At 51.2% G+C, this 25672-nt stretch overlaps 1 protein-coding gene across 1 annotated transcript in view; it reads left to right on the forward strand.

The window, feature by feature from the left end:
- Positions 1 to 14597: 14597 nt before the first annotated feature.
- The window catches only part of SCAMP3 (secretory carrier membrane protein 3), an 18379-nt gene continuing 7304 nt past the window's right edge, over positions 14598 to 25672 (forward strand). Inside the window, exons 1-7 of the mRNA XM_069950971.1 lie at positions 14598 to 14701; positions 19851 to 19928; positions 20045 to 20182; positions 20522 to 20642; positions 24191 to 24319; positions 24397 to 24556; positions 25443 to 25562. Coding sequence (XP_069807072.1) covers positions 14663 to 14701; positions 19851 to 19928; positions 20045 to 20182; positions 20522 to 20642; positions 24191 to 24319; positions 24397 to 24556; positions 25443 to 25562 — 785 coding nt within the window. The 5' untranslated portion in view covers positions 14598 to 14662. The remainder of the gene's footprint in view (positions 14702 to 19850; positions 19929 to 20044; positions 20183 to 20521; positions 20643 to 24190; positions 24320 to 24396; positions 24557 to 25442; positions 25563 to 25672) is intronic.

Raw genomic sequence — 25672 nt, forward strand, 5'->3', positions numbered from 1 at the left:
AGAGAGGAGCTCCGGCAGTGCTCATCCTGCTCCTCCTGGTTCCTGTAGACTGTAAGCTCCTGTGGCTCCTCAGGGCTCATGTATATAGAGAGGAGCTCCGGCAGTGCTCATCCTGCTCCTCCTGGTTCCTGTAGACTGTAAGCTCCTGTGGTCAGGGCTCATGTATATAGAGAGGAGCTCCGGCAGTGCTCATCCTGCTCCTCCTGGTTCCTGTAGACTGTAAGCTCCTGTGGCTCCTCAGGGCTCATGTATATAGAGAGGAGCTCCGGCAGTGCTCATCCTGCTCCTCCTGGTTCCTGTAGACTGTAAGCTCCTGTGGTCAGGGCTCATGTATATAGAGAGAGCTCCGGCAGTGCTCATCCTGCTCCTCCTGGTTCCTGTAGACTGTAAGCTCCTGTGGCTCCTCAGGGCTCATGTATATAGAGAGGAGCTCCGGCAGTGCTCATCCTGCTCCTCCTGGTTCCTGTAGACTGTAAGCTCCTGTGGTCAGGGCTCATGTATATAGAGAGGAGCTCCGGCAGTGCTCATCCTGCTCCTCCTGGTTCCTGTAGACTGTAAGCTCCTGTGGTCAGGGCTCATGTATATAGAGAGGAGCTCCGGCAGTGCTCATCCTGCTCCTCCTGGTTCCTGTAGACTGTAAGCTCCTGTGGCTCCTCAGGGCTCATGTATATAGAGAGGAGCTCCGGCAGTGCTCATCCTGCTCCTCCTGGTTCCTGTAGACTGTAAGCTCCTGTGGCTCCTCAGGGCTCATGTATATAGAGAGGAGCTCCGGCAGTGCTCATCCTGCTCCTCCTGGTTCCTGTAGACTGTAAGCTCCTGTGGTCAGGGCTCATGTATATAGAAGCTCCGGCAGTGCTCATCCTGCTCCTCCTGGTTCCTGTAGACTGTAAGCTCCTGTGGTCAGGGCTCATGTATATAGAGAGGAGCTCCGGCAGTGCTCATCCTGCTCCTCCTGGTTCCTGTAGACTGTAAGCTCCTGTGGCTCCTCAGGGCTCATGTATATAGAGAGGAGCTCCGGCAGTGCTCATCCTGCTCCTCCTGGTTCCTGTAGACTGTAAGCTCCTGTGGTCAGGGCTCATGTATATAGAGAGGAGCTCCGGCAGTGCTCATCCTGCTCCTCCTGGTTCCTGTAGACTGTAAGCTCCTGTGGTCAGGGCTCATGTATATAGAGAGGAGCTCCGGCAGTGCTCATCCTGCTCCTCCTGGTTCCTGTAGACTGTAAGCTCCTGTGGTCAGGGCTCATGTATATAGAGAGGAGCTCCGGCAGTGCTCATCCTGCTCCTCCTGGTTCCTTTAGACTGTAAGCTCCTGTGGCTCCTCAGGGCTCATGTATATAGAGAGGAGCTCCGGCAGTGCTCATCCTGCTCCTCCTGGTTCCTGTAGACTGTAAGCTCCTGTGGCTCCTCAGGGCTCATGTATATAGAGAGGAGCTCCGGCAGTGCTCATCCTGCTCCTCCTGGTTCCTGTAGACTGTAAGCTCCTGTGGTCAGGGCTCATGTATATAGAGAGGAGCTCCGGCAGTGCTCATCCTGCTCCTCCTGGTTCCTGTAGACTGTAAGCTCCTGTGGTCAGGGCTCATGTATATAGAAGCTCCGGCAGTGCTCATCCTGCTCCTCCTGGTTCCTGTAGACTGTAAGCTCCTGTGGTCAGGGCTCATGTATATAGAGAGGAGCTCCGGCAGTGCTCATCCTGCTCCTCCTGGTTCCTGTAGACTGTAAGCTCCTGTGGTCAGGGCTCATGTATATAGAGAGGAGCTCCGGCAGTGCTCATCCTGCTCCTCCTGGTTCCTGTAGACTGTAAGCTCCTGTGGCTCCTCAGGGCTCATGTATATAGAGAGGAGCTCCGGCAGTGCTCATCCTGCTCCTCCTGGTTCCTGTAGACTGTAAGCTCCTGTGGTCAGGCTCATGTATATAGAGAGGAGCTCCGGCAGTGCTCATCCTGCTCCTCCTGGTTCCTGTAGACTGTAAGCTCCTGTGGTCAGGGCTCATGTATATAGAGAGGAGCTCCGGCAGTGCTCATCCTGCTCCTCCTGGTTCCTTTAGACTGTAAGCTCCTGTGGCTCCTCAGGGCTCATGTATATAGAGAGGAGCTCCGGCAGTGCTCATCCTGCTCCTCCTGGTTCCTGTAGACTGTAAGCTCCTGTGGCTCCTCAGGGCTCATGTATATAGAGAGGAGCTCCGGCAGTGCTCATCCTGCTCCTCCTGGTTCCTGTAGACTGTAAGCTCCTGTGGTCAGGGCTCATGTATATAGAGAGGAGCTCCGGCAGTGCTCATCCTGCTCCTCCTGGTTCCTGTAGACTGTAAGCTCCTGTGGCTCCTCAGGGCTCATGTATATAGAGAGGAGCTCCGGCAGTGCTCATCCTGCTCCTCCTGGTTCCTGTAGACTGTAAGCTCCTGTGGTCAGGGCTCATGTATATAGAGAGGAGCTCCGGCAGTGCTCATCCTGCTCCTCCTGGTTCCTGTAGACTGTAAGCTCCTGTGGCTCCTCAGGCTCATGTATATAGAGAGGAGCTCCGGCAGTGCTCATCCTGCTCCTCCTGGTTCCTGTAGACTGTAAGCTCCTGTGGTCAGGGCTCATGTATATAGAGAGGAGCTCCGGCAGTGCTCATCCTGCTCCTCCTGGTTCCTGTAGACTGTAAGCTCCTGTGGTCAGGGCTCATGTATATAGAGAGAGCTCCGGCAGTGCTCATCCTGCTCCTCCTGGTTCTGTAGACTGTAAGCTCCTGTGGCTCCTCAGGGCTCATGTATATGAGAGGAGCTCCGGCAGTGCTCATCCTGCTCCTCCTGGTTCCTGTAGACTGTAAGCTCCTGTGGCTCCTCAGGGCTTCTATCTGCTGTATATAAACTCTTTATCTGATATGTGTTTGTGTTTCATCTTGCAGTGAAAGAGAAAGGACTGATGGAAAGGATGATGGTGGTAGTAGTGATGGGTGTAGAGGATGATGGTGGTAGTAGTGATGGGTGTAGAGATGATGGTGGTAGTAGTGATGGGTGTAGAGGATGATGGTGGTAGTAGTGATGGGTGTAGAGAGATGATGGTGGTAGTAGTGATGGGTGTAGAGAGATGATGGTGGTAGTAGTGATGGGTGTATAGAGGATGATGGTGGTAGTAGTGATGGGTGTAGAGGATGATGGTGGTAGTAGTGATGGGTGTAGAGAGGATGATGGTGGTAGTAGTGATGGGTGTAGAGAGGATGATGGTGGTAGTAGTGATGGGTGTAGAGGATGATGGTGGTGGTAGTAGTGATGGGTGTATAGAGGATGATGGTGGTAGTAGTGATGGGTGTAGAGGATGATGGTGGTAGTAGTGATGGGTGTAGAGGATGATGGTGGTAGTAGTGATGGGTGTAGAGGATGATGGTGGTGGTAGTGATGGGTGTAGAGGATGATAGTGGTGGTAGTAGTGATGGGTGTAGAGAGGATGATGGTGGTAGTAGTGATGGGTGTAGAGGATGATGGTGGTGGTAGTAGTGATGGGTGTAGGGGATGATAGTGGTAGTAGTGATGGGTGTAGGGGGTGATGGTGGTAGTAGTGATGGGTGTAGAGAGATGATGGTGGTAGTAGTGATGGGTGTAGAGGATGATGGTGGTAGTAGTGATGGGTGTAGAGAGGATGATGGTGGTAGTAGTGATGGGTGTAGAGGATGATGGTGGTAGTAGTGATGGGTGTAGAGGATGATGGTGGTAGTAGTGATGGGTGAAGAGGATGATGGTGGTGGTAGTAGTGATGGGTGTAGAGAGGATGATGGTGGTAGTAGTGATGGGTGTGGAGGATGATGGTGGTAGTAGTGATGGGTGTAGAGGATGATGGTGGTAGTAGATGGGTGTAGAGGATGATGGTGGTAGTAGTGATGGGTGTAGAGAGGATGATGGTGGTAGTAGTGATGGGTGTAGAGGATGATGGTGGTAGTAGTGATGGGTGTAGGGGGTGATGGTGGTAGTAGTGATGGGTGTAGGGGATGATAGTGGTAGTAGTGATGGGTGTAGGGGGTGATGGTGGTGGTAGTGATGGGTGTAGAGAGATGATGGTGGTAGTAGTGATGGGTGTAGAGGGGATGATGGTGGTAGTAGTGATGGGTGTAGAGGATGATGGTGGTAGTAGTGATGGGTGTAGAGAGGATGATGGTGGTAGTAGTGATGGGTGTAGAGAGGATGATGGTGGTAGTAGTGATGGGTGTATAGAGGATGATGGTGGTAGTAGTGATGGGTGTAGAGAGATGATGGTGGTAGTAGTGATGGGTGTAGAGGATGATGGTGGTAGTAGTGATGGGTGTAGAGAGGATGATGGTGGTAGTAGTGATGGGTGTAGAGGATGATGGTGGTAGTAGTGATGGGTGTAGAGAGGATGATGGTGGTAGTAGTGATGGGTGTAGAGGGATGATGGTGGGGTAGTAGTGATGGGTGTAGAGGATGATGGTGGTAGTAGTGATGGGTGTAGAGAGGATGATGGTGGTAGTAGTAGTGATGGGTGTAGGGGATGGTGGTGGTAGTAGTGATGGGTGTAGAGAGGATGATGGTGGTAGTAGTGATGGGTGTATAGAGGATGATGGTGGTAGTAGTGATGGGTGTAGAGAGGATGATGGTGGTAGTAGTGATGGGTGTAGAGGATGATGGTGGTAGTAGTGATGGGTGTAGAGGATGATGGTGGTAGTAGTGATGGGTGTAGAGAGGATGATGGTGGTAGTAGTGATGGGTGTAGAGGATGATGGTGGTGGTAGTAGTGATGGGTGTAGAGGATGATGGTGGTAGTAGTGATGGGTGTAGAGAGATGATGGTGGTAGTAGTGATGGGTGTAGGGGATGATGGTGGTGGTAGTAGTGATGGGTGTAGAGGATGATGGTGGTAGTAGTGATGGGTGTATAGAGGATGATGGTGGTAGTAGTGATGGGTGTAGGGGATGATAGTGGTAGTAGTGATGGGTGTAGGGGGTGATGGTGGTAGTAGTGATGGGTGTAGAGGATGATGGTGGTGGTAGTAGTGATGGGTGTAGAGGATGCTGGTGGTAGTAGTGATGGGTGTAGAGAGGATGATGGTGGTAGTAGTGATGGGTGTAGAGAGGATGATGGTGGTAGTAGTGATGGGTGTAGAGAGGATGATGGTGGTAGTAGTGATGGGTGTAGAGAGGATGATGGTGGTAGTAGTGATGGGTGTAGAGGATGATGGTGGTGGTAGTAGTGATGGGTGTAGAGAGATGATGGTGGTAGTAGTAGTAGTGATGGGTGTAGAGGATGATGGTGGTAGTAGTGATGGGTGTAGAGGATGATGGTGGTAGTAGTGATGGGTGTAGAGGATGATGATGGTGGTAGTAGTGATGGGTGTAGAGGATGATGGTGGTGGTAGTAGTGATGGGTGTAGAGAGGATGATGGTGGTAGTAGTGATGGGTGTAGGGGATGATAGTGGTAGTAGTGATGGGTGTAGGGGATGATAGTGGTAGTAGTGATGGGTGTAGAGGATGATGGTGGTGGTAGTGATGGGTGTAGAGGATGATGGTGGTAGTAGTGATGGGTGTAGAGGATGATGGTGGTAGTAGTGTTGGTGTAGGGGATGATAGTGGTAGTAGTGATGGGTGTAGAGGATGATGGTGGTGGTAGTGATGGGTGTAGAGGATGATGGTGGTAGTAGTGATGGGTGTAGAGGATGATGGTGGTAGTAGTGATGGGTGTAGAGAGGATGATGGTGGTAGTAGTGATGGGTGTAGAGAGGATGATGGTGGTAGTAGTGATGGGTGTAGAGAGATGATGGTGGTAGTAGTGATGGGTGTAGGGGATGATAGTGGTAGTAGTGATGGGTGTAGAGGATGATGGTGGTAGTAGTGATGGGTGTAGAGAGGATGATGGTGGTAGTAGTGATGGGTGTAGGGGATGATAGTGGTAGTAGTGATGGGTGTAGAGGATGATGGTGGTAGTAGTGATGGGTGTAGAGGATGATGATGGTGGTAGTAGTGATGGGTGTAGAGAGATGATGGTGGTAGTAGTGATGGGTGTAGAGATGATGGTGGTATTAGTGATGGGTGTAGAGGATGATGTGGTAGTAGTGATGGGTGTAGAGAGGATGATGGTGGTAGTAGTGATGGGTGTAGGGGATGATGGTGGTAGTAGTGATGGGTGTAGGGGATGATGGTGGTAGTAGTGATGGGTGTAGAGGATGATGGTGGTAGTAGTGATGGGTGTAGAGGATGATGGTGGTGGTAGTAGTGATGGGTGTAGAGAGATGATGGTGGTAGTAGTAGTGATGGGTGTAGAGGATGATGGTGGTAGTAGTGATGGGTGTAGAGGATGATGGTGGTAGTAGTGATGGGTGTAGAGGATGATGGTGGTGGTAGTAGTGATGGGTGTAGAGAGGATGATGGTGGTAGTAGTGATGGGTGTAGGGGATGATAGTGGTAGTAGTGATGGGTGTAGAGGATGATGGTGGTAGTAGTGATGGGTGTAGAGGATGATGGTGGTGGTAGTAGTGATGGGTGTAGAGAGATGATGGTGGTAGTAGTAGTAGTGATGGGTGTAGAGGATGATGGTGGTAGTAGTGATGGGTGTAGAGGATGATGGTGGTAGTAGTGATGGGTGTAGAGAGGATGATGGTGGTAGTAGTGATGGGTGTAGGGGATGATGGTGGTAGTAGTGATGGGTGTAGAGGATGATGGTGGTAGTAGTGATGGGTGTAGAGGATGATGGTGGTAGTAGTGATGGGTGTAGAGAGGATGATGGTGGTAGTAGTGATGGGTGTAGAGGATGATGGTGGTAGTAGTGATGGGTGTAGAGGATGATGGTGGTAGTAGTGATGGGTGTAGAGGATGATGGTGGTAGTAGTGATGGGTGTAGAGGATGATGGTGGTAGTAGTGATAGGTGTAGAGGATGATGGTGGTAGTAGTGATGGGTGTAGAGGATGATGGTGGTAGTAGTGATGGGTGTAGAGGATGATGATGGTGGTAGTAGTGATGGGTGTAGAGGATGATGATGGTGGTAGTAGTGATGGGTGTAGAGGATGATGATGGTAGTAGTGATGGGTGTATAGGATGATGGTGGTAGTAGTGATGGGTGTAGGGATGATGGGTGGTAGTAGTGATGGGTTGTAGAGGATGATGGTGGTAGTAGTGATGGGTGTAGAGGATGATGGTGGTAGTAGTGATGGGTGTAGAGAGGATGATGGTGGTAGTAGTGATGGGTGTAGAGGATGATGGTGGTAGTAGTGATGGTGTGTAGAGGATGATGGTGGTAGTAGTGATGGGTGTAGAGGATGATGGTGGTAGTAGTGATGGGGTGTAGAGGATGATGGTGGTAGTAGTGATGGGTGTAGAGGATGATGGTGGTAGTAGTGATGGGTGTAGAGGATGATGGTGGTGGTAGTAGTGATGGGTGTAGAGGATGATGGTGGTAGTAGTGATGGGTGTAGAGAGGATGATGGTGGTAGTAGTGATGGGTGTAGAGGATGATGGTGGTGGTAGTAGTGATGGGTGTATAGAGGATGATGGTGGTAGTAGTGATGGGTGTAGAGGATGATGGTGGTAGTAGTGATGGGTGTAGAGGATGATGGTGGTGGTAGTAGTGATGGGTGTAGAGGATGATGGTGGTAGTAGTGATGGTGTAGAGAGGATGATGGTGGTAGTAGTGATGGGTGTAGAGGATGATGGTGGTGGTAGTAGTGATGGGTGTAGAGGATGATGGTGGTAGTAGTGATGGGTGTAGAGAGGATGATGGTGGTAGTAGTGATGGGTGTAGAGGATGATGGTGGTAGTAGTGATGGGTGTAGAGAGGATGATGGTGGTAGTAGTGATGGGTGAAGAGGATGATGGTGGTGGTAGTAGTGATGGGTGTAGAGAGGATGATGGTGGTAGTAGTGATGGGTGTAGAGGATGATGGTGGTGGTAGTAGTGATGGGTGTATAGAGGATGATGGTGGTAGTAGTGATGGGTGTAGAGGATGATGGTGGTAGTAGTGATGGGTGTAGAGGATGATGGTGGTGGTAGTAGTGATGGGTGTAGAGGATGATGGTGGTAGTAGTGATGGGTGTAGAGAGGATGATGGTGGTAGTAGTGATGGGTGTAGAGGATGATGGTGGTGGTAGTAGTGATGGGTGTAGAGGATGATGGTGGTAGTAGTGATGGGTGTAGAGAGGATGATGGTGGTAGTAGTGATGGGTGTAGAGGATGATGGTGGTAGTAGTGATGGGTGTAGAGAGGATGATGGTGGTAGTAGTGATGGGTGAAGAGGATGATGGTGGTGGTAGTAGTGATGGGTGTAGAGAGGATGATGGTGGTAGTAGTGATGGGTGTGGAGGATGATGGTGGTAGTAGTGATGGGTGTAGAGGATGATGGTGGTAGTAGTGATGGGTGTAGAGGATGATGGTGGTAGTAGTGATGGGTGTAGAGAGGATGATGGTGGTAGTAGTGATGGGTGTAGAGGATGATGGTGGTAGTAGTGATGGGTGTAGGGGGTGATGGTGGTAGTAGTGATGGGTGTAGGGGATGATAGTGGTAGTAGTGATGGGTGTAGAGGATGATGGTGGTAGTAGTGATGGGTGTAGAGAGATGATGGTGGTAGTAGTGATGGGTGTAGAGGATGATGGTGGTGGTAGTGATGGGTGTAGAGAGATGATGGTGGTAGTAGTGATGGGTGTAGAGGGGATGATGGTGGTAGTAGTGATGGGTGTAGAGGATGATGGTGGTAGTAGTGATGGGTGTAGAGAGATGATGGGTAGTAGTGATGGGTGTAGAGGGGATGATGGTGGTAGTAGTGATGGGTGTAGAGAGGATGATGGTGGTAGTAGTGATGGGTGTAGGGATGATAGTGGTAGTAGTGATGGGTGTAGAGGATGATGGTGGTAGTAGTGATGGGTGTAGAGGATGATGGTGGTAGTAGTGATGGGTGTAGAGAGGATGATGGTGGTAGTAGTGATGGGTGTAGAGGATGATGGTGGTAGTAGTGATGGGTGTAGAGAGATGATGGTGGTAGTAGTGATGAGTGTAGAGGGGATGATGGTGGTAGTAGTGATGGGTGTAGAGGATGATGGTGGTAGTAGTGATGGGTGTAGAGAGGATGATGGTGGTAGTAGTAGTGATGGGTGTAGGGGATGGTGGTGGTAGTAGTGATGGGTGTAGAGAGGATGATGGTGGTAGTAGTGATGGGTGTATAGAGGATGATGGTGGTAGTAGTGATGGGTGTAGAGATGATGTGGTGGTAGTAGTGATGGGTGTAGAGGATGATGGTGGTAGTAGTGATGGGTGTAGAGAGGATGATGTGGTAGTAGTGATGGGTGTAGAGGATGATGGTGGTGGTAGTAGTGATGGGTGTAGAGGATGATGGTGGTAGTAGTGATGGGTGTAGAGAGATGATGGTGGTAGTAGTGATGGGTGTAGGGGATGATGGTGGTGGTAGTAGTGATGGGTGTAGAGGATGATGGTGGTAGTAGTGATGGGTGTATAGAGGATGATGGTGGTAGTAGTGATGGGTGTAGGGGATGATAGTGGTAGTAGTGATGGGTGTAGGGGGTGATGGTGGTAGTAGTGATGGGTGTAGAGGATGATGGTGGTGGTAGTAGTGATGGGTGTAGAGGATGATGGTGGTAGTAGTGATGGGTGTAGAGAGGATGATGGTGGTAGTAGTGATGGGTGTAGAGAGGATGATGGTGGTAGTAGTGATGGGTGTAGAGGATGATGATGGTGGTAGTAGTGATGGGTGTAGAGGATGATGGTGGTGGTAGTAGTGATGGGTGTAGAGAGGATGATGGTGGTAGTAGTGATGGGTGTAGGGGATGATAGTGGTAGTAGTGATGGGTGTAGGGGATGATAGTGGTAGTAGTGATGGGTGTAGAGGATGATGGTGGTGGTAGTGATGGGTGTAGAGGATGATGGTGGTAGTAGTGATGGGTGTAGAGGATGATGGTGGTAGTAGTGATGGGTGTAGGGGATGATAGTGGTAGTAGTGATGGGTGTAGAGGATGATGGTGGTGGTAGTGATGGGTGTAGAGGATGATGGTGGTAGTAGTGATGGGTGTAGAGGATGATGGTGGTAGTAGTGATGGGTGTAGAGAGATGATGGTGGTAGTAGTGATGGGTGTAGAGAGATGATGGTGGTAGTAGTGATGGGTGTAGGGGATGATAGTGGTAGTAGTGATGGGTGTAGAGGATGATGGTGGTAGTAGTGATGGGTGTAGAGAGGATGATGGTGGTAGTAGTGATGGGTGTAGGGGATGATAGTGGTAGTAGTGATGGGTGTAGAGGATGATGGTGGTAGTAGTGATGGGTGTAGAGGATGATGGTGGTGGTAGTAGTGATGGGTGTAGAGAGATGATGGTGGTAGTAGTAGTAGTGATGGGTGTAGAGGATGATGGTGGTAGTAGTGATGGGTGTAGAGGATGATGGTGGTAGTAGTGATGGGTGTAGAGAGGATGATGGTGGTAGTAGTGATGGGTGTAGGGGATGATGGTGGTAGTAGTGATGGGTGTAGGGGATGATAGTGGTAGTAGTGATGGGTGTAGAGGATGATGGTGGTAGTAGTGATGGGTGTAGAGGATGATGGTGGTGGTAGTAGTGATGGGTGTAGAGAGATGATGGTGGTAGTAGTAGTGATGGGTGTAGAGGATGATGGTGGTAGTAGTGATGGGTGTAGAGGATGATGGTGGTAGTAGTGATGGGTGTAGAGGATGATGGTGGTGGTAGTAGTGATGGGTGTAGAGAGGATGATGGTGGTAGTAGTGATGGGTGTAGGGGATGATAGTGGTAGTAGTGATGGGTGTAGAGGATGATGGTGGTAGTAGTGATGGGTGTAGAGGATGATGGTGGTGGTAGTAGTGATGGGTAGAGAGATGATGGTGGTAGTAGTAGTAGTGATGGGTGTAGAGGCTGATGGTGGTAGTAGTGATGGGTGTAGAGGATGATGGTGGTAGTAGTGATGGGTGTAGAGAGGATGATGGTGGTAGTAGTGATGGGTGTAGGGGATGATGGTGGTAGTAGTGATGGGTGTAGAGGATGATGGTGGTAGTAGTGATGGGTGTAGAGGATGATGGTGGTAGTAGTGATGGGTGTAGAGAGGATGATGGTGGTAGTAGTGATGGGTGTAGAGGATGATGGTGGTAGTAGTGATCGGTGTAGAGAGATGATGGTGGTAGTAGTGATGGGTGTAGGGGATGATGATGGTGGTAGTAGTGATGGGTGTAGAGAGGATGATGGTGGTAGTAGTAATAGGTGTAGAGGATGATGGTGGTAGTAGTGATATGTGTAGAGGATGATGGTGGTAGTAGTGATGGGTGTAGAGAGGATGATGGTGGTAGTAGTGATGGGTGTAGAGGATGATGGTGGTAGTAGTGATGGGTGTAGAGGATGATGGTGGTAGTAGTGATGGGTGTAGAGGATGATGGTGGTAGTAGTGATGGGTGTAGAGGAGATGATGGTGGTAGTAGTGATGGGTGTAGAGGATGATGGTGGTAGTAGTGATGGGTGTAGAGGATGATGATGGTGGTAGTAGTGATGGGTGTATAGAGATGATGGTGGTAGTAGTGATGGGTGTAGAGGATGATGGTGGTAGTAGTGATGGGTGTAGAGGATGATGGTGGTAGTAGTGATGGTGTAGAGGATGATGGTGGTAGTAGTGATGGGTGTAGAGGATGATGGTGGTAGTAGTGATGGGTGTAGAGGATGATGATGGTGGTAGTAGTGATGGGTGTAGAGGATGATGATGGTAGTAGTGATGGGTGTAGAGGATGATGGTGGTGGTAGTAGTGATGGGTGTAGAGGATGATGGTGGTAGTAGTGATGGGTGTAGAGAGATGATGGTGGTAGTAGTGATGGGTGTAGAGAGATGATGGTGGTAGTAGTGATGGGTGTATAGAGGATGATGGTGGTAGTAGTGATGGGTGTAGAGGATGATGATGGTGGTAGTAGTGATGGGTGTAGAGGATGATGATGGTGGTAGTAGTGATGGGTGTAGAGGATGATGATGGTAGTAGTGATGGGTGTATAGGATGATGGTGGTAGTAGTGATGGGTGTAGAGGATGATGGTGGTAGTAGTGATGGGTGTAGAGGATGATGGTGGTAGTAGTGATGGGTGTAGAGGATGATGGTGGTAGTAGTGATGGGTGTAGAGGATGATGATGGTGGTAGTAGTGATGGGTGTAGAGGATGATGGTGGTAGTAGTGATGGGTGTAGAGGATGATGGTGGTAGTAGTGATGGGTGTAGAGGATGATGGTGGTAGTAGTGATGGGTGTATAGAGGATGATGGTGGTAGTAGTGATGGGTGTAGAGGATGATGGTGGTAGTAGTGATGGGTGTAGAGGATGATGGTGGTAGTAGTGATGGGTGTAGAGGATGATGGTGGTAGTAGTGATGGGTGTAGAGGATGATGGTGGTAGTAGTGATGGGTGTAGAGGATGATGGTGGTGGTAGTAGTGATGGGTGTAGAGAGATGATGGTGGTAGTAGTGATGGGTGTATAGAGGATGATGGTGGTAGTAGTGATGGGTGTAGAGGATGATGGTGGTAGTAGTAGTGATGGGTGTATAGAGGATGATGGTGGTAGTAGTGATGGGTGTAGAGAGGATGATGGTGGTAGTAGTGATGGGTGTAGAGGATGATGGTGGTAGTAGTGATAGGTGTAGGGGATGATGGTGGTAGTAGTGATGGGTGTAGAGGATGATGATGGTGGTGGTAGTAGTGATGGGTGTATAGAGGATGATGGTGGTAGTAGTGATGGGTGTAGGGGATGATAGTGGTAGTAGTGATGAGTGTAGAGGATGATGGTGGTGGTAGTGATGGGTGTATAGAGGATGATGGTGGTAGTAGTGATGAGTGTAGAGGATGATGGTGGTAGTAGTGATAGGTGTAGGGGATGATGGTGGTAGTAGTGATGGGTGTAGCGGATGATGGTGGTAGTAGTGATGGGTGTAGAGAGATGATGGTGGTAGTAGTGATGGGTGTAGAGGATGATGGTGGTAGTAGTGATAGGTGTAGGGGATGATGGTGGTAGTAGTGATGGGGTGTAGCGGATGATGGTGGTAGTAGTGAGGGTGTAGAGGATGATGGTGGTAGTAGTGATAGGTGTAGAGGATGATGGTGGTAGTAGTGATAGGTGTAGGGGATGATGGTGGTAGTAGTGATGGGTGTAGAGGATGATGGTGGTAGTAGTGATGGGTGTAGAGGATGATGGTGGTAGTAGTGATGGGTGTAGAGGATGATGGTGGTAGTAGTGATGGGTGTAGAGAGGATGATGGTGGTATAGTGATGGTGTAGAGAGGATGATGGTGGTAGTAGTGATGGGTGTAGAGGATGATGGTGGTAGTAGTGATGGGTGTAGGGGATGATGGTGGTAGTAGTGATGGGTGTAGAGAGGATGATGGTGGTAGTAGTGATGGGTGTAGAGAGGATGATGGTGGTAGTAGTGATGGATGTAGAGGATGATGATGGTGGTATAGTGATGGGTGTAGAGGATGATGATGGTGGTAGTAGTGATGGTGTATAGAGGATGATGATGGTAGTAGTAGTGATGGTGTAGAGGATGATGATGGTGGTAGTAGTGATGGGTGTAGAGGATGATGTGGTGGTAGTAGTGATGGGTGTATAGAGGATGATGATGGTAGTAGTAGTGATGGGTGTATAGAGGATGATGGTAGTAGTGATGGGTGTAGAGGATGATGATGGTAGTAGTGATGGGTGTATAGAGGATGATGATGGTAGTAGTAGTGATGGGTGTAGAGGATGATGATGGTGGTAGTAGTGATGGGTGTAGAGGATGATGGTAGTAGTGATGGGTGTAGAGGATGATGGTGGTAGTAGTGATGGGTGTAGAGGATGATGATGGTGGTGGTAGTAGTGATGGGTGTATAGAGGATGATGGTGGTAGTAGTGATGGGTGTAGGGGATGATAGTGGTAGTAGTGATGAGTGTAGAGGATGATGGTGGTGGTAGTAGTGATGGGTGTATAGAGGATGATGGTGGTAGTAGTGATGGGTGTAGGGGATGATAGTGGTAGTAGTGATGGGTGTAGGGGATGATGGTGGTGGTAGTAGTGATGGGTGTAGAGGATGATGGTGGTAGTAGTGATGGGTGTAGAGAGGATGATGGTGGTAGTAGTGATGGGTGGAGGATGATGGTGGTAGTAGTGATGGTGTATAGAGGATGATGGTGGTAGTAGTGATGGGTGTAGAGAGGATGATGGTGGTAGTAGTGATGGGTGTAGGGGATGATGGTGGTAGTAGTGATGGGTGTAGAGGATGATGGTGGTAGTAGTGATGGGTGTAGGGGATGATGGTGGTAGTAGTGATGGGTGTAGAGGATGATGGTGGTAGTAGTGATGGGTGTTGTGGATGATGGTGGTAGTAGTGATGGGTGTAGAGGATGATGGTGGTAGTAGTGATGGGTGTAGAGGATGATGGTGGTAGTAGTGATGGGTGTAGAGGATGATGGTGGTAGTAGTGATGGGTGTATAGAGGATGATGGTGGTAGTAGTGATGGGTGTATAGAGGATGATGGTGGTAGTAGTGATGGGTGTATAGAGGGGGGCGGGGTTATTACACAGTACAGAGGTCATTATACTATAAAAAGCGAGAGGATGACGTCAGAGGGCGCCGCCGGCGCAATCGGGGGTCACGTGACAGACGTCAGATCACGGGACCTGCATGTGACCGGCATTCTGCGGCTCTTCCGGGTTGTGTCTTGTACAGAGCGGAGACATGGCGGCCCCGTACAACGAGCTGGACAACCCCTTCCAGGTACCGAGAACCGGACGGCTCCCTGCAGAGAGGAGTGTGGAGCCCCGTACAGGACCCGGAGCCCCCCGGGAAAGCCTGTTACCGGGGGCGCCCAATCACTCTCTTTGGATCCCCCCTCTCCTCTCCTCCTCCTGTAGATGGATCACCCCTCTCCTCTCCTTCTCCTGTAGATGGATCACCCCTCTCCTCCTCCTCCTCCTCCTCCTCCTCCTGTAGATGGATCACCCCTCTCCTCTCCTCCTCCTCCTGTAGATGGATCACCCCTCTCCTCTCCTCCTGTAGATGGATCCCCCCTCTCCTCTCCTCCTCCTGTAGATGGATCACCCCTCTCCTCTCCTCTCCTCCTGTAGATGGATCACCCCTCTCCTCTCCTCCTCCTGTAGGTGGATCACCCCTCTCCTCTCCTCCTCCTCCTGTAGATGGATCACCCTCTCCTCTCCTCCTCCTGTAGGTGGATCACCCCTCTCCTCTCCTCCTCCTCCTGTAGATGGATCACCCCTCTCCTCTCCTCCTCCTGTAGATGGATCACCCCTCTCCTCTCCTCCTCCTGTAGGTATCACCCCTCTCCTCTCCTCCTCCTCCTGTAGATGGATCACCCCTCTCCTCCTCCTGTAGATGGATCCCCCCTCTCCTCTCCTCCTCCTGTAGATGGATCCCCCCTCTCCTCTCCTCCTCCTGTAGATGGATCCCCCCTCTCCTCTCCTCCTCCTGTAGATGGATCCCCCCTCTCCTCCTCCTGTAGATAGATCCCCTCTCCTCTCCTCCTCCTGTAGATAGATCCCCTCTCCTCTCCTCCTGTAGATGGATCCCCCCTCTCCTCTCCTCCTCCTGTAGATGGATCACCCCTCTCCTCCTCCTGTAGATGGATCCCCCCTCTCCTCTCCTCCTCCTGTAGATGGATCACCCCTCTCCTCCTCCTGTAGATAGATCCCCTCTCCTCTCCTCCTCCTGTAGATAGATCCCCTCTCCTCTCCTCCTGTAGATGGATCCCCCCTCTCCTCTCCTCCTGTAGATGGATCCCCCCTCTCCTCTCCTCCTGTAGATGGATCCCCCTCTCCTCTCCTCCTGTAGATGGATCCCCCCTCTCTCTCCTCCTCCTGTAGATGGATCCCTCTCCTCTCCTCCTCCTGTAGATGGATCACCCCTCTCCTCTCCTCCTCCTGTAGATGGATCACCCCTCTCCTCTCCTCCTCCTGTAGATGGATCCCCTCTCTCCTCCTCCTGTAGATGGATCACCCTCTCTCCTCCTCCTGTAGATGGATCCCCTCTCTCCTCCTCCTGTAGATGGATCACCCCTCTCCTCTCCTCCTCCTGTAGATGGATCACCCCTCTCCTCCTCCTCCTCCTCCTGTAGATAGATCCCCTCTCCTCCTCCTCCTCCTGTAGATGGATCACCCCTCTCCTCCTCCTGTAGATAGATCCCCTCTCCTCTCCTCCTCCTGTAGATAGATCCCCTCTCCTCTCCTCCTGTAGATGGATCCCCCCTCTCCTCTCCTCCTCCTGTAGATGGATCACCCCTCTCCTCTCCTCCTCCTGTAGATGGATCACCCCTCTCCTCTCCTCCTCCTGTAGATGGATCACCCCTCTCCTCTCCTCCTCCTGTAGATGGATCACCCCTCTCCTCTCCTCCTCCTGTAGATGGATCACCCCTCTCCTCTCCTCCTCCTGTAGATGGATCACCCCTCTCCTCTCCTCCTCCTGTAGATGGATCACCCCTCTCCTCCTCCTCCTGTAGATGATCACCCCCTCTCCTCCTCCTCCTGTAGATGGATCACCCCTCTCCTCCTCCTCCTGTAGATGGATCACCCCTCTCCTCCTCCTCCTGTAGATGGATCACCCCTCTCCTCCTCCTCCTGTAGATGGATCACCCCTCTCCTCCTCCTCCTGTAGATGGATCACCCCTCTCCTCCTCCTCCTGTAGATGGATCACCCCTCTCCTCCTCCTCCTGTAGATGGATCACCCCTCTCCTCCTCCTCCTCCTGTAGATGGATCACCCCTCTCCTCCTCCTCCTCCTGTAGATGGATCACCCCTCTCCTCCTCCTCCTCCTGTAGATGGATCACCCCTCTCCTCCTCCTCCTCCTGTAGATGGATCACCCCTCTCCTCCTCCTCCTCCTGTAGATGGATCACCCCTCTCCTCCTCCTCCTCCTGTAGATGGATCACCCCTCTCCTCCTCCTCCTGTAGATGGATCACCCCTCTCCTCCTCCTCCTGTAGATGGATCACCCCTCTCCTCCTCCTCCTGTAGATGGATCACCCCTCTCCTCCTCCTCCTCCTGTAGAGGGATCACCCCTCTCCTCTCCTCCTCCTGTAGATGGATCCCTCTCCTCTCCTCCTCCTGTAGATGGATCCCTCCTCTCCTCCTCCTGTAGATGGATCACCCCTGTCCTCTCCTCCTGTAGATGGATCACCCCTCTCCTCTCCTCCTCCTGTAGATGGATCCCTCTCCTCTCCTCCTCCTGTAGATGGATCACCCCTGTCCTCTCCTCCTGTAGATGGATCACCCCTCTCCTCCTCCTCCTCCTGTAGATGGATCACACCTATCCTCTCCTCCTCCTGTAGATGGATCACCCCTCTCCTCCTCCTCCTCCTGTAGATGGATCACCCCTCTCCTCTCCTCCTCCTCCTGTAGATGGATCACCCCTCTCCTCCTCCTGTAGATGGATCACCCTCTCCTCTCCTCCTCCTGTAGATGGATCACCCCTCTCCTCCTCCTGTAGATGGAGCACCCCTATCCTCTCCTCCTGTAGGTGGATCACCCTCTCCTCTCCTCCTCCTGTAGATGGATCACCCCTATCTCCTCCTCCTCCTGTAGATGGATCACTCTTCTCCTCTCCTCCTCCTGTAGATGGATCACTCCTCTCCTCCTCCTCCTCCTCCTCCTGTAGATGGATCACCCCTCTTCTCTCCTCCTCCTGTAGATGGATCACCCCTCTCCTCTCCTCCTCCTGTAGATGGATCACCCCTCTCCTCTCCTCCTCCTCCTGTAGGTGGATCACCCCTCTCCTCCTCCTGTAGATGGATCACCCCTCTCCTCCTCCTCCTGTAGATGGATCACCCCTCTCCTCTCCTGTAGATGGATCACCCCTCTCCTCCTCCTCCTGTAGATGGATCACCCCTCTCCTCTCCTCCTGTAGATGGACCACCCCTCTCCTCTCCTGTAGATGGATCACCCTCTCTCTCTCCGCCTCCTGTAGATAGATCCCCTCTCCTCTCCTCCTGTAGATGGATCACCCCTATCCTCTCCTCTCCTCCTCCTCCTGTAGATGGATCACCCCTCTCCTCTCCTCCTGTAGATGGATCACTCCTCTCCTCCTCCTCCTGTAGATGGATCACTCCTCTCCTCCTCCTCCTCCTCCTGTAGATGGATCACCCCTCTCCTCTCCTCCTCCTGTAGATGGATCACCCCTCCCCTCTCCTCCTCCTCTAGATGGATCACCCCTCTCCTCTTCTCCTCCTGTAGATGGATCACTCCTCTTCTCCTCCTGTAGATGGATCACCCCTCTCCTCTCCTCCTCCTGTAGATGGATCCCCCCTCTCCTCCTCCTCCTCCTGTAGATGGATCACCCCTCTCCTCTCCTCCTCCTGTAGATGGATCACCCCTCTCCTCTCCTCCTCCTCCTGTAGATGGATCACCCCTCTCCTCTCCTCCTCCTCCTGTAGATGGATCACCCCTCTCCTCTCCTCCTCCTCCTGTAGATGGATCACCCCTCTCCTCTCCTCCTCCTGTAGATGGATCACCCCTCTCCTCTCCTCCTCCTCCTGTAGATGGATCACCCCTCTCCTCCTCCTCCTGTAGGTGGATCACCCCTCTCCTCTCGTCCTCCTGTAGATGGATCCCCCCTCTCCTCCTCCTCCTCCTGTAGATGGATCACCCCTCTCCTCTCCTCCTCCTGTAGATGGATCACCCCTCTCCTCTCCTCCTCCTCCTGTAGATGGATCACCCTCTCCTCTCCTCCTCCTCCTGTAGATGGATCACCCCTCTCCTCTCCTCCTCCTCCTGTAGATGGATCACCCCTCTCCTCTCCTCCTCCTCCTGTAGATGGATCACCCCTCTCCTCTCCTCCTCCTGTAGATGGATCCCCTCTCCTCTCCTCCTCCTCCTGTAGATGGATCACCCCTCTCCTCTCCTCCTCCTCCTCCTGTAGGTGGATCACCCCTCTCCTCCTCCTCCTGTAGATGGATCCCCCCTCTCCTCCTCCTGTAGATGGATCACCCCTCTCCTCTCCTCCTCCTGTAGATGGATCACCCCTCTCCTCTCCTCCTCCTGTAGATGGATCCCCCCTCTCCTCCTCCTCCTCCTGTAGATGGATCACCCCTCTCCTCTCCTCCTGTAGATGGATCACCCCTCTCCTCTCCTCCTCCTCCTGTAGATGGATCACCCCTCTCCTCTTCTCCTCCTCCTGTAGATGGATCACCCCTATCCTCTCCTCTCCTCCTCCTGTAGATGGATCACCCCTCTCCTCCTCCTCCTGTAGATGGATCCCCCCTCTCCTCTCCTCCTCCTGTAGATGGATCACCCCTCTCCTCTTCTCCTCCTCCTGTAGATGGATCACCCCTCTCCTCTTCTCCTCCTCCTGTAGATGGATCACCCCTCTCCTCTTCTCCTCCTCCTGTAGATGGATCACCCCTCTCCTCTCCTCCTCCTGTAGATGGATCACCCCTCTCCTCCTCCTCCTCCTCCTGTAGATGGATCACCCCTCTCCTCCTCCTCCTCCTCCTGTAGATGGATCACCCCTCTCCTCCTCCTCCTCCTCCTGTAGATGGATCACCCCTCTCCTCTCCTCCTCCTGTAGATGGATCACCCCTCTCCTCCTCCTCCTCCTCCTGTAGATGGATCACCCCTCTCCTCCTCCTCCTCCTGTAGATGGATCACCCCTCTCCTCTTCTCCTCCTCCTGTAGATGGATCACCCCTCTCCTCCTCCTCCTCCTGTAGATGGATCACCCCTCTCCTCTTCTCCTCCTCCTGTAGATGGATCACCCCTCTCCTCCTCCTCCTCCTCCTGTAGATGGATCACCCCTCTCCTCCTCCTCCTGTAGATGGATCACCCCTCTCCTCTCCTCCTCCTGTAGATGGATCCCCCCTCTCCTCTCCTCCTGAGCTGGTTTCTCCATAGTGTTTCATACTACTTCTTCCTCTTCTCAGGACCCTGCAGTGATGGAGCATCGGCCCACCACCCAGTACGCCACCTTAGATGTCTACAATCCATTTGATAACCTCGGGGTGAGGGAGTTTTATGTTTCCTTGTCTTTGTGTGTTTCTTCGTGCGTCTTTTGGTCTCGGTTGTGTATTATATAATTATAATGTACGGCTTTGTGATTGATCTATTGCTTTTCCAGGTACCTCCGCCTTATCATGAGCCGTCAGTCCAGCCTGCCGCCCCTCTGCCTGCCGCTACGCTGCAGCCGACTGTCACCCCAGGGGCCAAAAAGCAGAGTCCCACCGAACCCAAGAACTACGGCTCCTACGGTACACAGGTAGTCACCGTCTAATGGTTACCAGTAATTGTCCACGGAGGGTTCCACATATAGAGGACATCACCTCATATACCTATATACCTGTATAATAATAGCCTGCCATGGCTTCCCCAGGATATATATAGGAGACACTACCTCATATACCTATATACCTGTATAATAATAGCCTGCCATGGCTTCCCCAGGAGATATATATGTAGGAGACACTACCTCATATACCTATATACCTGTATAATAAGCGGGGGCGGGGGGGGGGGGGACCCGAGGAGATGCGTCTCCCATGTACGTGTGGCGGCTCCAGACCTTCTTCTTATTGTGCTTCTTTTTCTTTGTGTGAAGGAATCTACAGCTGCAGCAACGGCCGATCTGTTACGACGTCAGGAGGAGCTGAACCGCAAGGCAGAAGAACTGGACCGGAGAGAACGGGAGCTGCAGAACGCTGCGCTGAGCGGAAGCGCATGTATGAGCCCAGGGCGGGGCCCGACTGTGCACCCCATTACTGTCAGCACTTCCTATAAGGAGTGCAATAGTCTGCACACATCCTCTGTAGTGTCATATACTGTATACAGGGGCAGCATGGTGGTATATAATGTGTGATAGTCTGCACACATCCTCTGTAGTGTCATATATACTGTATACAGGGGTAGCATGGTGGTATATAAGGTGTGATAGTCTGCATACATCCTCTGTAGTGTCATATACTGTATACAGGGTCAGCATGGTGGTATATAAGGTGTGATAGTCTGCACACCTTCTCTGTAGTGTCATATACTGTATACAGGGGTAGCATGGTGATATATAAGGTGTGATAGTCTGCACACACATCCTCTGTAGTGTCATACTGTATACAGAGGCAGTATGGTGGTATATAAGGTGTGATAGTCTGCACACATCCTCTGTAGTGTCATATACTGTATACAGGGGCAGTATGGTGGTATATAAGGTGTGATAGTCTGCACACATCCTCTGTAGTGTCATATACTGTATACAGGGGTAGCATGGTGGTATATAAGGTGCGATAGTCTGCATACATCCTCTGTAGTGTCATATACTGTATACAGGGTCAGCATGGTGGTATATAAGGTGTGATAGTCTGCACACCTTCTCTGTAGTGTCATATACTGTATACAGGGGTAGCATGGTGATATATAAGGTGTGATAGTCTGCACACACATCCTCTGTAGTGTCATACTGTATACAGAGGCAGTATGGTGGTATATAAGGTGTGATAGTCTGCACACATCCTCTGTAGTGTCATATACTGTATACAGGGGCAGTATGGTGGTATATAAGGTGCGATAGTCTGCACACATCCTCTGTAGTGTCATACTGTATACAGAGGCAGCATGGTGGTATATAAGGTGTGATAGTCTGCACACACATCCTCTGTAGTGTCATATACTGTATACAGAGGCAGCATGGTGATATATAAGGTGTGATAGTCTGCATATATATCTTCTGTAGTGCCATATACTGTATACAGGGCAGTATGGTGGTATATAAGGTGTGATAGTCTGCACACATCCTCTGTAGTGTCATATACTGTATACAGAGGCAGTATGGTGGTATATAAGGTGTGATAGTCTGCATATATATCTTCTGTAGTGTCATATACTGTTTACAGGGGCAGCATGGTGGTATATAAGGTGTGATAGTCTGCACACATCCTCTAGTGTCATATACTGTATACAGGGGCAGCATGGTGGTATATAAGGTGTGATAGTCTGCAGACACATCCTCTGTAGTGTCATATACTGTATACAGGAGCAGTATGGTGGTATATAAGGTGTGATAGTCTGCACACATCCTCTGTAGTGTCATATACTGTATACAGGGGCAGCATGGTGGTATATAAGGTGTGATAGTCTGCACACATCCTCTGTAGTGTCATATACTGTATACAGAGGTAGCATGGTGGTATATAAGGTGTGATAGTCTGCACACACATCCTCTGTAGTGTCATATACTGTATACAGAGGTAGCATGGTGGTATATAAGTGTGATAGTCTGCACACACATCCTCTGTAGTGTCATATACTGTATACAGGGGCAGCATGGTGTATATAAGGTGTGATAGTCTGCACACATCCTCTGTAGTGTCATATACTGTATACAGGGGCAGCATGGTGGTATATAAGGTGTGATAGTCTGCATATATATCCTCTGTAGTGTCATATACTGTATACAGGGGCAGTATGGTGGTATATAAGGTGCGATAGTCTGCTTTAAATATCCTCTGTAGTGTCATATACTGTATACAGGGGCAGCATGGTGGTATATAAGGTGCGATAGTCTGCACACATCCTCTGTAGTGTCATATACTGTATACAGGGGCAGCATGGTGGTATATAAGGTGTGATGGTCTGCACACATCCTCTGTAGTGTCATATACTGTATACAGAGGTAGCATGGTGGTATATAAGGTGTGATAGTCTGCACACACATCCTCTGTAGTGTCATATACTGTATACAGGGGCAGTATGGTGGTATATAAGGTGTGATAGTCTGCATAAATATCCTCTGTAGTGTCATATACTGTATACAGGGCAGCATGGTGGTATATAAGGTGTGATAGTCTGCATAAATATCCTCTGTAGTGTCATATACTGTATACAGGGGCAGCATGGTGGTATATAAGGTGCGATAGTCTGCACACATCCTCTGTAGTGTCATATACTGTATACAGGGGCAGCATGGTGGTATATAAGGTGTGATAGTCTGCACACATCCTCTGTAGTGTCATATACTGTATACAGGGGCAGCATGGTGGTATATAAGGTGCGATAGTCTGCAGACACATCCTCTGTAGTGTCATATACTGTATACAGGAGCAGTATGGTGGTATATAAGGTGTGATAGTCTGCACACATCCTCTAGTGTCATATACTGTATACAGGGCAGCATGGTGGTATATAAGGTGTGATAGTCTGCACACATCCTCTGTAGTGTCATATACTGTATACAGAGGCAGTATGGTGGTATATAAGGTGTGATAGTCTGCACACATCCTCTGTAGTGTCATATACTGTATACAGGGGCAGCATGGTGGTATATAAGGTGCGATAGTCTGCACACATCCTCTGTAGTGTCATATACTGTATACAGGGGCAGCATGGTGGTATATAAGGTGCGATAGTCTGCACACATCCTCTGTAGTGTCATATACTGTATACAGGGGCAGCATGGTGGTATATAAGGTGCGATAGTCTGCACACATCCTCTGTAGTGTCATATACTGTATACAGGGGCAGCATGGTGGTATATAAGGTGTGATAGTCTGCACACATCCTCTGTAGTGTCATATACTGTATACAGGGCAGCATGGTGGTATATACAGAGGATGTGTGCAGACTATCACACCGTATATACCACCATACTGCTCCTGTATACAGTATATGACACTACAGAGGATGTGTGCAGACTATCACACCTTAGTGTCATATACTGTATACAGGAGCAGTATGGTGGTATATAAGGTGCGATAGTCTGCACACATCCTCTGTAGTGTCATATACTGTATACAGGAGCAGTATGGTGGTATATAAGGTGCGATAGTCTGCACACATCCTCTGTAGTGTCATATACTGTATACAGGGGCAGTATGGTGGTATATAAGGTGTGATAGTCTGCACACATCCTCTGTAGTGTCATATACTGTATACAGGAGCAGTATGGTGGTATATAAGGTGCGATAGTCTGCACACATCCTCTGTAGTGTCATATACAGAGGATGTGTTTGTGTGGGGGAGGGGGGTTGTTTGTAGCTGGGTCGTTTGCTGGGCAGGGGGGTTGTTTGGAGCTGGGCCGTTTGCCGGGGAGGGGGGTTGTTTGGAGCTGGGCCGTTTGCCGGGGAGGGGGTTGTTTGGAGCTGGGCCGTTTGCCGGGAGGGGGGTTGTTTGAGCTGGGCCCGTTTGCCGGGCAGGGGGGTTGTTTGGAGCTCGGCCCCGATGTTTGCGGCCGTGGCTGACCTGTCTGGCTCCTCCTCACTTTGCCGCCTCTCTATCCTAGTGAGACAGAATAACTGGCCGCCGCTGCCCTCCTTCTGCCCGGTGAGGCCGTGCTTCTACCAGGACATCAGCGTGGACATCCCGCAGGAGTTCCAGAAGACGGTGTCCATCATGTACTACCTGTGGCTGGGTGCGTGTAGATGGGGGGTGTGCGTCATACCTGTATGGGGGCGACGGCCGCTCCGCTCATCCCTCTTGTGTCTCCAGTTAGTGCCGGCACTCTGCTGCTCAACTTCCTGGCCTGCCTGGCCTTGTTCTGTGTGAATGGGAGCGAGGGCTCGACCTTCGGCATGTCCATCCTCTGGGCCATCATCTTTACTCCCTGCTCCTTCGTCTGCTGGTACCGACCACTCTACAAGGCCTTCAGGTAAGAGGAGACGTCCGACACAGCCGGCAGCCTGCGCCCCCAACCTGCTGCCCCCTCTGCCTGCCCCTCCAGCCTGCTGCCCCCTCTGCCTGCCCCTCCTCACCTGCTGCCCCCTCTGCCTGCCCCTCCAGCCTGCCCCTCCACACCTGCTGCCCCCTCTGCCTGCCCCTCCAGCCTGCCCCTCCACACCTGCTGCCCCCTCTGCCTGCCCCTCCACACCTGCTGCCCCCTCTGCCTGCCCCTCCACCCCTGCTGCTCCCTCTGCCTGCCCCTCCACACCTGCTGCCCCCTCTGCCTGCCCCTCCACACCTGCTGCCCCTGTCACCCCTCTGGCTGCACCCCTCCTCCTGTGACCCCAATATCACTTTAGTAACTATTCTTTACATTTAATATGTCAGCCAACCATCAGACAGGTTTCCTCCTAGGCCGCACAGACTCCAGGACTCTACCCTGTGTGTGTGTGACTGGAGTGTGGGGGGCTCACCGTTTGTGTGTTTGTGTGTGACGGGTGTGTGAGCTCACAGTGTTTGTGTGTGACGGGTGTGTGAGCTCACAGTGTGTGTGTGTGTGTGTGACGGGTGTGTGAGCTCACAGTGTTTGTGTGTGACGGGTGTGTGAGCTCACAGTGTGTGTGTGTGTGTGACGGGTGTGTGAGCTCACAGTGTGTGTGTGTGTGTGTGTGTGTGTGTGTGTGTGTGTGTGTGTGTGTGACGGGTGTGTGAGCTCACAGTGTGTGTGTGTGACGGGTGTGTGAGCTCACAGTGTGTGTGTGTGTGTGTGTGTGTGACGGGTGTGTGAGCTCACAGTGTGTGTGTGTGTGACGGGTGTGTGAGCTCACCATGTGTGTGCGCCGTCTCTAACCTCTCTCTCCATCTTATCTCCTCAGGAGTGACAGTTCCTTCAATTTTTTTTGTCTTCTTTCTTCATCATTTGTTCAAGACATCGTGTATGTGCTGGAGGCAGTGGGGATCCCAGGATGGGCTTCAGGTACAGTCACCTCATGCACGTTTCCTCAGTCACAGTCACCTCAGGGCGTCATCACACACATCACCTCATCACACACGCACGCTCAGCCACACCCGTCTCACCAGTCACCCCATACACAAGCACGCTCAG

The sequence above is a fragment of the Dendropsophus ebraccatus genome, chromosome 13 (assembly GCF_027789765.1).
Source record: "Dendropsophus ebraccatus isolate aDenEbr1 chromosome 13, aDenEbr1.pat, whole genome shotgun sequence".
Lineage (NCBI taxonomy): Eukaryota > Metazoa > Chordata > Amphibia > Anura > Hylidae > Dendropsophus > Dendropsophus ebraccatus.